The sequence below is a fragment of the Schistocerca americana genome, chromosome 6 (genome assembly GCF_021461395.2).
Source record: "Schistocerca americana isolate TAMUIC-IGC-003095 chromosome 6, iqSchAmer2.1, whole genome shotgun sequence".
NCBI lineage: Eukaryota > Metazoa > Arthropoda > Insecta > Orthoptera > Acrididae > Schistocerca > Schistocerca americana.
In genome coordinates this window covers 119,911,742-119,926,678 of record NC_060124.1, presented here as the reverse complement: position 1 = coordinate 119,926,678, position 14,937 = coordinate 119,911,742, and the positions used below count along the sequence as shown (strand labels likewise).

General features: G+C 39.7%; 1 protein-coding gene across 1 annotated transcript in view; it reads left to right on the top strand.

Moving 5' to 3' along the window:
- Positions 1-14,937, top strand: part of LOC124620004 (dynein beta chain, ciliary-like) — a 588,564-nt gene that overhangs the window by 419,461 nt on the left and 154,166 nt on the right. The window contains exon 27 of the mRNA XM_047146668.1: positions 10,302-14,475. Coding sequence (XP_047002624.1) covers positions 10,302-14,475 — 4,174 coding nt within the window. The remainder of the gene's footprint in view (positions 1-10,301; positions 14,476-14,937) is intronic.

Genomic DNA, 14,937 nt, shown 5'->3' with positions numbered 1-14,937 from the left:
CGTATTTGGTAGTGGACGATAAGTTGCATGACCACCTTTTCTTCAGCATGAAACCACACTGGCACTACGCAACATCAAACGGTGTGCACGCATCAGTCTCTCTACTGATAGATTGGCGCCACCATATCTGCAGTTACGTAGTGCCACATTATGTGTAAGTCAAAGGTAGACACACTGACCACGTTTCATTTTAATGAACTTCATACATCAATTACACACCACACTGTGTTCAGGTTCAGGCATCCTTTGTGCAAATGATTCAACAGCAACAGTCTGCTGTAAAACTGATGACAACTTAATCCACCTTACGGAACAGGTACTTGGGGAAGTGGAGGCAAGGGTCAAAAGTAATAATTTGAAATTAAACTTTGCAAAAACATAAATTATTCATTTCACCACAAAACAGTCAGCACAGTGTATAAGTGATATGAGCTATGCAAACAAAAAATTGGATACTGCAAGCTATATCAAATATCTTGATGTGTTAGTAAATAAAAATATGGTATGGAGTTATCATGTAGACAGTATAATGAGTTGACTGAAGAGTCCTGTGTATGTCATGAATGTCTTATATAGTATCACTGATGTAACTGTAAAATACTTTATATTATGCATATATTGTTTCAGTAGTTAAGTATAACATAATTTTCTGGGGGTCTGAGAAAACTAATTTGCTCAGAGTCTGTAGACTACAAAAAAAGATCATCTAAGTCATGATTAGAGCTAAAGAGAAACAACACTGCAAACATTTATTTGAAAAGCTAGATCTAATGTCCCTTCCAAGCATGAATATAGAGAGAGAAAAAGTGAAATGTACAACTTTTTGAGGGCAACTGCTGCTTGCATCAGTATGAGAATGGACGAATGGCAAGCTACAAGTTACTTAACCACGGACTACAACTTTATGAAAAAACTCTGCATTATATGGGCATGAATCTGGAAGGGGAAGTGTGACCCAAATCTATAAACATACTGAAGGAGACCTGGGAAAATATTTAAAAAGTAAATGCTATTATATTGTAGAAGATTTCTTGAATGATGACCATGTAACAAAGTATCTACCTAAAAATGTAACACCACATATGTTATAACCATAGATTATTATTTTTTAATCATAACCATGTAGAGTAATACCTGTCTGAAGAAGCAACAACATATGTATTGTAGTCCGCAGCTCGTGGTCTCCCGGTCGCGTTCTCGCTTCCCGAGCATGGGGTCCTGGGTTCGATTCCTGGCAGGGTTAGGGATTTTCCCCTGCCTCATCATTCATGAAAGTGGTGAGTTTGAACTGAGCAAAGGTTGGGAATTTGTACGGGCACTGATAACCGCGCAGTTTAGCGCCCCAAAACCCAAACATCATCATCATCATCATATGTATTGTAACCTTACATTAAGTTTATTAGTCTGCATATACATTTACAATTGACAGGTTAGCTAAGTCACAATGTTTGATTGTATGAGACAATTTAAATGATAAAATTTGGCTATTTCAGTTTTGATTTTCTGATTCCAACACATTCTCTTAGGTCAAAAGTCAGTACTTGAACACCTTGACACTGGAAATCATTAAATGCACCATACACTAGACAGTCTATTGAATAGCCTCTGAGTAGAACACTGAGGATTGTTGGTACAGGAATCAGACTGCCATTTGGTATTTTCTGTAGCAGTCATTTTCAGAAATGGAATTGACTGTAGGGCTTTCTCAGTATGTTTTTCTGTGGAGAAGGTCTTGAAGACCAGTAGAAGAACTAAAGCCTTCTTCCTGATGAATAGGTTTACGAAGATGAGGCAATGACCTGAAATCCCCTGTATTAAGTATATTGCACTAAACACAACAACTGTTTAGGTATCCATATCTATTGTGAACCTGAGCATCTGTCGCCTTACATGCACAAGTATTTTCACTAAGTGTTACTTCACCATTTTCAAACAGTGAGTCCAGGAAACTCATGGACTTCACATTTCGTAATCAATTCAGAGAAGTTCTGAGATGACTTTTACCACAGTATTAGCACTTTAAAACAGTAGTTACTGTTAGCTGGCAGTTATCACGTGCCACATTTATTGCACTGCTTATGACTGAAACACATGCTGCTGATATGTCATATAAGGAATTTATAATATTGATTTCAAGGCAAATGCCCTATCTGATTAGTAGTATCTGGACGCTTCTACATAAAGTGGAACTGACCACTAGATGTCATGAGAGCAGACTCATCAGTGTAAAAGGAGGTGGGGAGTATTGTGTTGTCAGTTGATAAAGAGTAACAGCAGAATTGATCGGCCATGAGAACTCAGTAACTTCAAACTTGGACTAGTCAGTGGATGTCATCTGAGTAACAAATCCATCAAGGATATTTCAACACTTCTAATGCTGCCCTTGTCAACTGATGATGTGATTGTGTAGTGGAAGTATGAAGGAACAACTACAACTAAACCAAGACCGGGCAAACTTTATGTATTGACTCATGAAGACCATAGAGCATTGTGGAGAGTGGCTGTAAAAAAATTGATGAAATCAACTGAAGAAATCACTTGTGAGGTCCAAAGTAGGGTCCATTACTAATAATCCCTCTTAACACAATATCTTTGTGTAGGAAGTTAAAAAGAATGGAGTGCAATGATCGACCAGCAGTATTTTTGGAAGCAGTTGATATATTCCTTGTGATCCAAATGTCAGCTCCCACCTTAGGAACTTTTAGTTAAACAGCAGTAAACCTCCCACCCCTTGACTCTTTAAGGAATTGAACTCCCACTTATAAAACAGTTTCAAACTTCTGATTACTTTACATATGAGTTAAATATTTGATGTTACGCATGTAAGCAAGAAAAAGTTCAAAAAATGTTTGAAATGTATTTTCAAAGTTAATTGGAAGTCACTCTCATTCTCAAATACTGGATTAATATAGTCTGGGTCATTTCTGCAACATGATTGACACTGCCACAAGACTTATACACTGTTTCTAACTGTAATACTTGGCATACTGTGTTAAAACTTTGGCATTGGATTACACTTCTTAATGAGTAGGTTTTGACAGAATTTTAAAATCTTTAAATTTGATCAATAATTATGTAAAACATTGAACATAAAATTTTTATTGCCTCTGGAAGCGGGTAGATAGGCTACCCATAACAGTGTCCATGCACTATGAACCAGATTAGCCATTTAGTAATATAGATATCTGTCCCAGTCATTACAGATTGGGCCTTGTGGGAATTCAGTTCAATTGCTCTCAATTTAATCTGTTGATAGGCTCATTTTGTAATTTTTATAGATTCGTTTACTCAGGATCACAAATGAATGTTCCTAAGTAGCATTTCAGAAAATTATGTTCAGTTGCTTTATAAGCAGTTACTTTCAACGCAGGTAATTACTTATGAAATATTAGGTTGGTACATAAGTCCATAGCATTTTTCCAGAAGTTTAATAAACACAACGGATACACATAACAGAAACTTTAGTCATCGATAATATACATTGGTGTCCAAAATTAAAACAACAAACAAAAATTTTGCAAAGTTGCTTTTATGTTGCTACAAAACAGTATAGACAGGTACAGTTAAGTGGAAACAATATAAACAATTAAGAACATATACAACTGCAACATGCATAACAGTAGGCAAAAATGTTCTTTTTTTTTAACAAATTTGCACACACACATTCCAACAACTGGTTAAGGTGCTCAATATAGGGTGTGACCACCTCTGGCAGCAATACTGGCCTGACAACAGTGAGGAATGCTGTAAATGATGTCATCAGTCTTATGTTGAGTCAATAATGCCCCCTCTTCGTGCAGACCTGCTCGCAGTTTTGGAGATTGGTTGGTGGATGCTGATGTGATGTAATCCATCTCCCTAGTGCATCCCGGACATGCTGTGTGGGATTCAAATTGGGAGGGTAAGCAGGCCACATCAAGAGTGCAATATCTTCTGTTTCCAAGAAACCATCAGCCACCCGTGCTCTATGAGGTCGAGCATTATTGTCCATCAATACAAAGTCTGGTCTCACAACATCTTGCAACAACTGCAGATGAAGTCCCAAGATTTCATCACGATACCTGATAGCAGTTAAACCTTGCCAATTCACCTTTGCAATTTCCTGAAGATGGGTTCATATGGTAAACATGATTCCTGCCCACACTATTGAGGATCCTCCTCAATATCGGTCTCTTACCATAGTGTTACAGCCCCAAAATTGTGTTCCACGCTGCCTCCAGATGCGAATCCATCGAGAGCAGCTGTCCAGACTAAATTGGGACTCATCTGTGAAAACAACATTGGCCCACTGTTTGACCGTCCAGGTGGCATGTTGATGACTCAGCTCTAGACGTTCCCTTCTGTGAATACACATCATAAGTTGACATACAGCAGGTCTCTGACAAAGGCCTCTCATGGGAAGTCTTCTGCACACCATTTGCCTTGATACACTGTGTCCAGTGGATGCTGTGGGCTCACACACCAGTGCCGTGGACTACTAAGGTGGTACTGTCATGCCCTTACAGCCAAATAACTGACCTCTCTTCTGAAGTCACTCCTAGTCAGCCCTGCCCTGGTCTTAGGAATACAGTTTCGGTCTCTATAAAGTGTTGCCAAATCTGAGAAACAACAGAACGATTCACATTAAGCCATTGGGCCACATCAGTTTGTGGCTGTCCTGCTACCATCCTTTTAATGGCCCACCCATGCGGAAAGTCTGGTAGGCATCTTCTCTGTGCTATACTACACTATCTGTGAATGTGTACAAAGTGATTGTGATGTGGGGTACTGGCAAACACTGCCTCATTTTGTAGGTACCCTGATGTCATCATTGGCATGGTTGTCCATTGACTGGAACGCCATCTTCCATGCAGAGCATATTTGTACAGACATCTGGTTGACAGTTTGTATGACTATATCATGAATTAGACACAGGAAGGGGAAATAGCAGTTTGTTGCTTTAATTTTCAACACCAGTGTATTCTCCTTCACTATTTACAACAATCTGCCAATGCTAGGATAACTTTTCGATTCTCCTGACTGTAGAAATCTTGTGGTTTTGAGGCAAAGAACTCATTGAGCCATGTTCGGAGAGCATTTCATCTGCAAAGGAAAACCTAGAAGGTTGTTCAGCACACAGCGTAAAAGGTGTCTGAAGGCACAAGATCAGGTGAATAAGGTAGGTGCGGAATGACTTCCCAACCCATCTCCTGTACAATGCTTTTTGTCAGTCTTAACAGAATGCGGGCAAGCATTATCATGGAGTAGCATCACATCATTCAGTCTTCCTGACCATGTTGCTGGCAATATATGTCAGCAGTAACGGTGGTGTCTTGGTCTTGGTCTTTGTACAAAGAATTCCTACTTTGTTTGGGCTCAAGCATTCCTTTCTTTTCCGTATGTTAGCATAAAGACACCATTTCTCATCACCAGTAACTGAACAGTATAGGAATGGTCGATATTGTTCATGAGCCAGTCGATGGTAAGCAGTCAGATATGCACATATGGCCACCTGCTGATTTTTGTGATTTTGGCTTAGAGCATGCGGTGCCCATACACCCAAGTTTTGAACCTTCCCCATTGCATGCAAATTTCACATGATGGAATGATGACAGTCAATCACATTTGCCAGTTCTTGATCATTGTGGATTAAAGCATTTAAATGATCTTCATCAAAGCCTGAAGGTCTCCCTGAACATGGAGAGTCACTAATGTAAAAATAATCCTTCTTAAAATGAAAATAGCATTTTCTTGCCATGCCATGCCCTGCCCAATGGCATTATCCCCATACATGGAAGAAATGTTTCTGGCTTCCTCCACTGCTGTCACCCCTCTATTGAACACAAACAGAAGAATGTGTCAGAAATGTTCTAATTTCTCCACCTGGCACTCCATTTTCTAGCTTCCGCAGCTCCATTCATTATCTCCAAATGACAAAATGGTAATATGTAAACTCTTATAGTAACAGTGAACAACAAATAAACAATTACAATCAAAAAATAAACCCATAAGAACCAGAAAACCAATATGCAAAATAAAAACACTAAAAACATACACACCAACCTCATATACTGTCACTGTTATGTGGTATCCCACGTTTTGGCTTGTGTGAACCTTAAGTTTTTGGTTCCACTATAGTTATATCTGCATAACTGAATAGTAATGTTATTCCTCATTATGACTGGTTAATTCTGTCATACACTCTTATGAACCATCAGTTTTAAGTAGAACAAAGTATTACAAACATGTAGGCATCCAAGATTTCATTTCCTGTCATCAAACTCCTTGCATATAAAAATAGAAACTGTCCAGCTTCTGCAGCCAAATCTTATTTTCCTATAGTAATAAGCTGCCTCATGCCACATCATTTTTGTAATGATATTGCAAATGAAATACATATATATACTGTGTATGGAAGAGGGCACTTTATATCTATATTAGCAACTCCTCTGTTTTATTCCAATTGTGTTTGCAGCAAAGGAAAACAAATGTCTGTTTGTCATGCATCACCTGTTTTCTCATCTTGTAAACTATCTCTATTTTTATGGTGAATCTTTCATTGGTTTGATTCCATCTGCAAAGATTTGCTTATAATCAAGTATATGTTTCCCATAATTGCAAAGAAAAGAAAACTCAACAGCAGGTGTTAATCATACTATTGTCACCATCATAACAGTAGACTGCTCCAGGTCACTGTTATTCTCACCCTGCCACTCGCCTTGCAGTGTTGTCACATTAGGTACCAGCTAGTCTGTCGTCAGACTTCACTACTTCCGTGTGTTTTGTTATGCTTTGTTCCATGAACTTGTTGTGCTTAACATATAGCTATGTGTGACATTACCTAACTACAATACAAAATTGTGTAAGAGGGCTTGCAAACATATGTTGTTCTGCTTCTAAATCACATTGGTTTTAAGTCAAGAAAGTGTGATGATGGATGCAAATTTAAAGAAAATGTGATATGGATGCAAATTTAAAGAAAATGTGATATGGATACAAATTACTTGTGGAATGAAAAGATACTGCCACACTCAGAGCTACATTTTTGCAATCTACACATTTATTCTATACGGAGGACAACAGCCTTGTGATTCATCTGGACAAAAGATGGAATGCACAAAACCACACAGTTAAATTTATTTGGGTCAGCTCCAATGGAAATGGTGAACAGGCACTTTTTGTAGTGAATATCAGTATTTTTGGTGACAGACATAGTGATGAAGGGTCTGTAAGAGCTGCAAATATAATCCCTTTGGGTGGTAGGAAATATTCTCAGTTGTATTAAGGCAAACTCTTGGAACAAGAATCGGTTTGGTGGCATGAGAGTTCTTACGTGCTGCTATATGCCGAGTATCTCACAAGTAAATATTATTCAAAAGTGACATGATTCAGTAATGATGTATAAGCTATTACAAAAACTGATTTTATAATTTTCTTAACAACTTGATTGCCGGAAGTTCCTATAAGGACCAAAAGAATGTAAATTCAACAGCAGCTACATTTTTTATTGCAAAGGTGTAACAGTTTCACACTTCTTATGGTATTTTATTTTCTTATTTTGGAATAAGTTTGTGTTTTCAATATAAAATATGCATCACATGCACCTATAACTTTGAGTATGTTTATACATATTTTTCAGCACAAAAATATGTTAGTCTTTGTGGCTGTTTCCAGAATCCAGTAACAAAAAGATTTCTTAAAAAATTTCTTGTAATATTAATTACATATAATAACAAAAATAATCAATTTTTGACAATATAATGTAATTAGATAGATAAAAAAAATACTCAACAATTGGTGGCAGGAGAACACACATATAATAAAAGGTTTTGCGTATGCAAGGTATTGGAGTCAGCGGCTCCTTCTTCCACCAGAAGGGTTGAAGGGGAAGGAAGCTGCTGAGTTTCCCCGACCCAGGGTTCTGGGTGATTTTTTGGAAATCTGCCCCTTCTCCTAAGCCTCTCCAGTTCTCTTCCTTTACATCTCTTCTTCAAATCTTTTGCCCGAAGAAGGAGCCACTGGCTCCAGAAGTTTGCATACATAAAACCCTTATATGTGTGTTCTCCTGCTGCTGCACAGGGAGTAGTTTTTTTATCTATCCAATTATATTCATTATACACCCCTGGAAATTGAAATAAGAACACTGTGAATTCATTGTCCCAGGAACGGGAAACTTTATTGACACATTCCTGGGGTCAGATACATCACATGATCACTCTGACAGAACCACAGGCACATAGACACAGGCAACAGAGCATGCACAATGTCGGCACTAGTACAGTGTATATCCACCTTTCGCAGCAATGCAGGCATCTATTCTCCCATGGAGACGATCGTAGAGATGCTGGATGTAGTCCTGTGGAACGGCTTGCCATGCCATTTCCACCTGGCGCCTCAGTTGGACCAGCGTTCGTGCTGGACGTGCAGACCGCGTGAGACGACGCTTCATCCAGTCCCAAACATGCTCAATGGGGGACAGATCCGGAGATCTTGCTGGCCAGGGTAGTTGACTTACACCTTCTAGAGCACGTTGGGTGGCACGGGATACATGTGGACGTGCATTGTCCTGTTGGAACAGCAAGTTCCCTTGCCGGTCTAGGAATGGTAGAACGATGGGTTCGATGACGGTTTGGATGTACCGTGCACTATTCAGTGTCCCCTCGACGATCACCAGTGGTGTACGGCCAGTGTAGGAGATCGCTCCCCACACCATGATGCCGGGTGTTGGCCCTGTGTGCCTCGGTCGTATGCAGCCCTGATTGTGGCGCTCACCTGCACGGCGCCAAACACGCATACGACCATCATTGGCACCAAGGCAGAAGCGACTCTCATCGCTGAAGACGACACGTCTCCATTCGTCCCTCCATTCACGCCTGTCGCGACACCACTGGAGGCGGGCTGCACGATGTTGGGGCGTGAGCGGAAGACGGCCTAACGGTGTGCGGGACCGTAGCCCAGCTTCATGGAGACGGTTGCGAATGGTCCTCGCCGATACCCCAGGAGCAACAGTGTCCCTAATTTGCTGGGAAGTGGCGGTGCGGTCCCCTACGGCACTGCGTAGGATCCTACGGTCTTGGCGTGCATCCGTGCGTCGCTGCGGTCCGGTCCCAGGTCAACGGGCACGTGCACCTACCGCCGACCACTGGCAACAACATCGATGTACTGTGGAGACCTCACACCCCACGTGTTGAGCAATTCGGCGGTACGTCCACCCGGCCTCCCGCATGCCCACTATACACCCTCGCTCAAAGTCCGTCAACTGCACATACGGTTCACGTCCACGCTGTCTCAGCATGCTACCAGTGTTAAAGACTGCGATGGAGCTCCGTATGCCACGGCAAACTGGCTGACACTGACGGCGGCGGTGCACAAATGCTGCGCAGCTAGCGCCATTCGACGGCCAACACCGCGGTTCCTGGTGTGTCCGCTGTGCCGTGCGTGTGATCATTGCTTGTACAGCCCTCTCGCAGTGTCCGGAGCAAGTATGGTGGGTCTGACACACCGGTGTCAATGTGTTCTTTTTTCCATTTCCAGGAGTGTATATAATGGTGAACAGTAATTTTCTTTTTGAAAGTACTGCATCACATTTCAGACTAAAAATAGAGACGTATGAAATTTTTTGGAAATTTTACTAACATTTGAAATTATCACTAGCTGCCAGTACTGTCAGATGGTGAAATTACGTTCATCTGCCTGTTTTCATGACGGACACTGTAGTAGACATCTCACAGTGTTGTAGGATAAATCTGTAAGGAGCATGCAGCTTATCACAATTACAATTAAAATATTGTAATGGTTAATGCAACAACTCACTGTATACTTAGGGATTAAGCTCTGTGGAGGCAAATGGAAGTCCATTTCAGTGGATATCTGTTCCTTCATTTCATTTTCTGACACTGTGTTGATAGATTCAACTTATCATTTTTGAACACAAAATTCAGATAAAATCTTTATAAACTTGCTTATTGAGTAGGGATTAAATAAATGACAACTCTGTGTTAATCCTTTTCTAATTACTATACAGAATGAAAAAAAAATATTTCAAATAACTACAACAGTTGAGAACATTGATCTGTAAAGATAAGTGTTATGGGTGTTTTGTTTCCTGCTCTTGATTCTCGAATAATTTTAAATACATTGCATTAATGCATCTCTTTTTTAATGCCTAATCTCTCAACAGCTATGCAGTGATTTGTTACATTTATTCATTCCAATATTTCTATTTCCCCTAGGACTTCCAATTATCAAAATTACAATTGATGTATATGAAGCTCTTACTTTTTGATTCATGCTGTTATTGTCTGAACCATTTTTGTGTGCAGGCTATGCTGTTCAGTATTGCTGAATGTGTGCCCACTGCAAGAGATCTTATACGACTGTGGATTCATGAGGCTACACGAGTGTATGGAGATAAGCTGGTTGATACAGCTGATGCAGAAGTTTTCAGCAAGCTAGTGGCTACTGTAGTTAAAAAGGGATTTCAGGAGATAGATGAAAACATTTTCGACAAGCCACTAATTTTTTGTCATTTTGCTGAAGGTATCGGTGAAAGTAAGTACTTGCCAATTAACAACTGGGCCCAATTAAGCCGGTTGTTAGCAGAAGCTCTGGGACAGTACAATGACCTAGTAGCTGCCATGAATCTGGTAATGTTTGAAGATGCTATGCAACATGTTTGCCGTATAAACAGAATTCTGGAGGCTCCGCGAGGAAATGCACTGTTAGTAGGTGTTGGAGGCAGTGGAAAGCAATCCCTCTCTCGTCTGTCTGCATTCATTTCATCACTTGAGGTGTTTCAGATTCAACTACGGAAAGGCTATTCAATGAATGATATGAAATTAGATCTTGCAGCCCTCTATTTGAAAGCTGGACTTAAGAATGTAGGAATTATGTTTCTGATGACTGATTCCCAAGTTGCAGAGGAAAAATTTCTTGTCCTTGTCAATGACATGCTGGCATCAGGTGAAATACCAGGTCTGTTTGCAGATGATGAAATTGAAAATATTATAGGCGCTATGAGAAATGAAGTAAAAGCAGCAGGATTGCCTGAAACAAAAGAGGTTTGCTGGAAATTTTACATTGACAGAGTACGAAGGTTGTTAAAAGTAGTTCTCTGCTTTTCACCAGTTGGTTCTACATTAAGAGTAAGAGCTAGAAAATTCCCTGCAGTGGTAAACTGTACATCTATAAACTGGTTTCAGGAATGGCCACAGGAAGCTCTGGAGTCTGTATCTGAACGTTTCTTGCTAGAGGTAGAGGTGCTTCCGGAGGAGGTTCGTAGATCTGTATCTCTCTTTATGGCTTATGTTCACACTGTTGTTAATGAAATGTCACAAGTATACTTAAATAATGAAAAACGATACAATTACACAACACCAAAGACATTTCTTGAGCAGATCAATCTGTATTCTAAGTTACTGAATGAGAAAACAGATGAACTACAAAGCCGTATTATAAGATTGACAAATGGTTTGGAGAAATTAGCAAGTACTGCTCAGCAGGTGGATGGACTAAAAGAGACTCTTGCAGTACAAGAAGTGGAAGTAAAAGAAAAGAATGATGCTGCTGACAAACTAATTCAGGTGGTTTCTACAGAGACAGAGAAAGTTTCTAAAGAAAAAGTAATTGCAGCTGAAGAGGAAAGAAATGTGCGGATAATTGAAGCTGAAGTTAGTGCCAAGCAGAAAGTATGTGAAGAAGAATTACTGAAAGCAGAACCTGCGCTTCTTGCTGCACAGGAGGCTCTTAATACATTGAATAAAAATAATTTAACTGAACTGAAGTCTTTTGGTGCACCTCCTCCTGCAGTAGTGAATGTGACTGCAGCTGTTATGGTGCTGTTTGCTCCAAAAGGCAAAATACCAAAAGACCGTAGCTGGAAAGCGTGTAAAGTTATGATGGCCAAAGTTGATGAGTTTCTCAACAACCTGATATATTATGATAAAGAACACATCCATCCAGAAGTTATAAAGGCTATACAGCCTTATTTGAAAGACCCTGAGTTTGTACCTGAAAACATTCTTAGTAAATCACAGGCAGCTGCAGGACTGTGTGCATGGGTTATAAACATAATGAAATTTTATGATGTGTATGTTGTAGTAGAACCAAAGCGACGTGCACTTATACAAGCAAACAATGAACTTCAAGCTGCCAAAGATCGACTAAGTTCCCTTCAGGAAAAGCTGAAGAGTTTGGAAGACCAGTTGGCAACATTAACTAGTGAATTTGAGGCAGCTCTTGCTGCAAAACAGAAATGCCAACAAGAAGCTGATGCCACAGCTTTAACAATAGACCTTGCAAATCGCCTAGTCAATGGTCTAGCATCAGAAAATGTCCGTTGGAGAGACAGTGTAGCTAATTTGAAAGAAGCTGCTTCTATGTTGCCTGGAGATGTCCTGATGGTGACTGCATTTATATCTTATGTTGGCTGCTTTACTCGACAATATCGAATTGACCTGCAAGAGAAGTACTGGGCACCGTTCATTGCACAACTAGATCCAGCAATACCACTCACAGAGGGTATGGATCCATTAAGCTTACTGACAGACGATGCTCAAATTGCAGCTTGGAACAATGAAGGCCTTCCAAGTGATCGCATGTCCGCAGAAAATGCGACTATTCTAACTAACTCCACCCGCTGGCCATTGATGATTGATCCACAACTTCAGGGTATCAAGTGGATAAAAACAAAGTATGGTGAGGAACTAAAAGTTGTACGTTTAGGTCAAAAAACTTGTATGGATGTTATTGAAACTTCTATAGCAGAGGGATATACTGTTTTACTAGAGAATATTGGAGAATCTGTTGATGCTGTATTAGAACCACTACTTGGGCGTAACCTGATAAAGAAAGGTAAAGCAATAAAAATGGGTGACAAGGAAGTGGACTATAATCCTCGGTTTAGACTTATTTTGCAGACAAAATTGGCAAATCCACATTATAAGCCAGAAATGCAGGCACAGACAACATTAATTAATTTCACAGTGACAAGAGATGGATTAGAGGAACAGATTTTAGCAGAAGTGGTCAAAGCTGAAAGACCAGATCTTGAAAGTCTGAAGTCAGAGCTCACAAAACAACAAAATGATTTCAAAATCACACTGAAAATGCTTGAAGATGATTTGCTGCAGCGTTTGGCATCAGCAGGGGATGATATTTTGAGCGATACAACTTTAGTCACAAATCTAGAAACTACTAAGAGAACAGCAGCAGAAATTGAAGTTAAAGTAGCTGAAGCAAAAGTCACTTCTGTTCAAATAGATGAAGCAAGAGAACAGTACCGTCCTGCTGCCACAAGGGCATCACTTTTGTATTTTATATTAAATGATCTGCACAAAATCAATCCTATGTATCAGTTTTCACTTAAAGCTTTCAGTGTGGTATTTCAAAATGCGATTGCACAAGCACAACCAGCTGAAGCTTTATCAGAGAGAGTTTTGCATCTGATTGACAGTATAACATTTTGTGTTTTTATGTATACCAGTCGTGGCCTCTTTGAATGTGACAAATTGATTTTTATGGCACAAATGGCAATACAGATACTTCTTACAAGCAATGAAATACATCCTGCAGAACTTGATTTTCTGTTACGATTTCCTGCAAATCCAAATGTGGTGAGCCCTGTGGATTTTCTCACAAATATGGGTTGGGGAGGTATTAAAACACTGACAAACATGGATCAGTTCAAAAATCTTGATAGAGACATAGAAGGTGCTGCCAAGAGGTGGAAAAAATATGTGGAAGCAGAAACACCTGAAAGGGAAAAATTGCCACAAGAATGGAAAAATAAATCAGCCTTACAAAGACTCTGTATAATGAGGTCTCTAAGACCAGACAGAATGACATATGCAATGAGGACATTCATTGAAGAGAAACTAGGGAACAAGTACACAGAAGCCCGTAATGTTGAATTCGCAAAGTCATTCCAGGAGACAACATCTACAACACCGGTTTTCTTCATACTGTCTCCTGGTGTAGATCCATTAAAAGATGTTGAGAAGCTAGGGAAAAAATTAGGTTTCACATTTGACAAAAGAAATTTTCATAATGTATCCCTAGGTCAGGGTCAAGAAGTTGTTGCAGAAGAAGCTATGGAAATTGCATCACAGAAAGGTCATTGGGTAATCCTTCAGAATATACATCTGGTAAAGAACTGGCTCCCATCACTGGAGAAAAAGATGGAACAATGCAGTGAATCAGCACACACAGCTTTCAGGCTCTTTATGAGTGCTGAACCAGCAGGTGATCCCGCAGCTCATATCATTCCACAAGGGATTTTAGAATCATCAATAAAAATTACCAATGAACCACCGACAGGAATGCTTGCAAATCTCCATAAAGCACTGGACAACTTTACTCAAGAAACATTGGAAATGTGTTCCAAAGAGACTGAATTTAAGGCTATCCTTTTTTCACTTTGTTACTTTCATGCTGTAATAGCTGAAAGAAGGAAATTTGGACCTCAAGGATGGAACAGAGTGTATCCTTTCAATGTTGGTAAGTATCTTAATAGATGTAACTACAGAGTTATTTCCATGGTGCAGAAGATAGTTGTAACCTGCACATATTTGCAGTGAGACTTGAAAGTAATATTAATATCAGATACAGTAGAGCGTCGATTATCCGAAGTAATTGGGGAACATGGGTGTTCGGAAAACTGGTTTGTTTGGATAATCGAACTGTACATCTTTATTTGCCAAAAAGAAGTACTGTACAGCAAAATTTATTCATAAAAACAGGCATCTCTTTTAGTATTACAAAGTAACATACAAAGGCAACTTCGCTAGGAATACACAGGGTGTTACAAAAAGGTACTGCCAAACTTTCAGGAAACATTCCTCACACACAAAGACAGAAAATATGTTATGTGGACATGTGTCCGGAAATGCTTACTTTCCATGTTAGAGCTCATTTTATTACTTCTCTTCAAATCACATTAATCATGGAATTGAAACACAC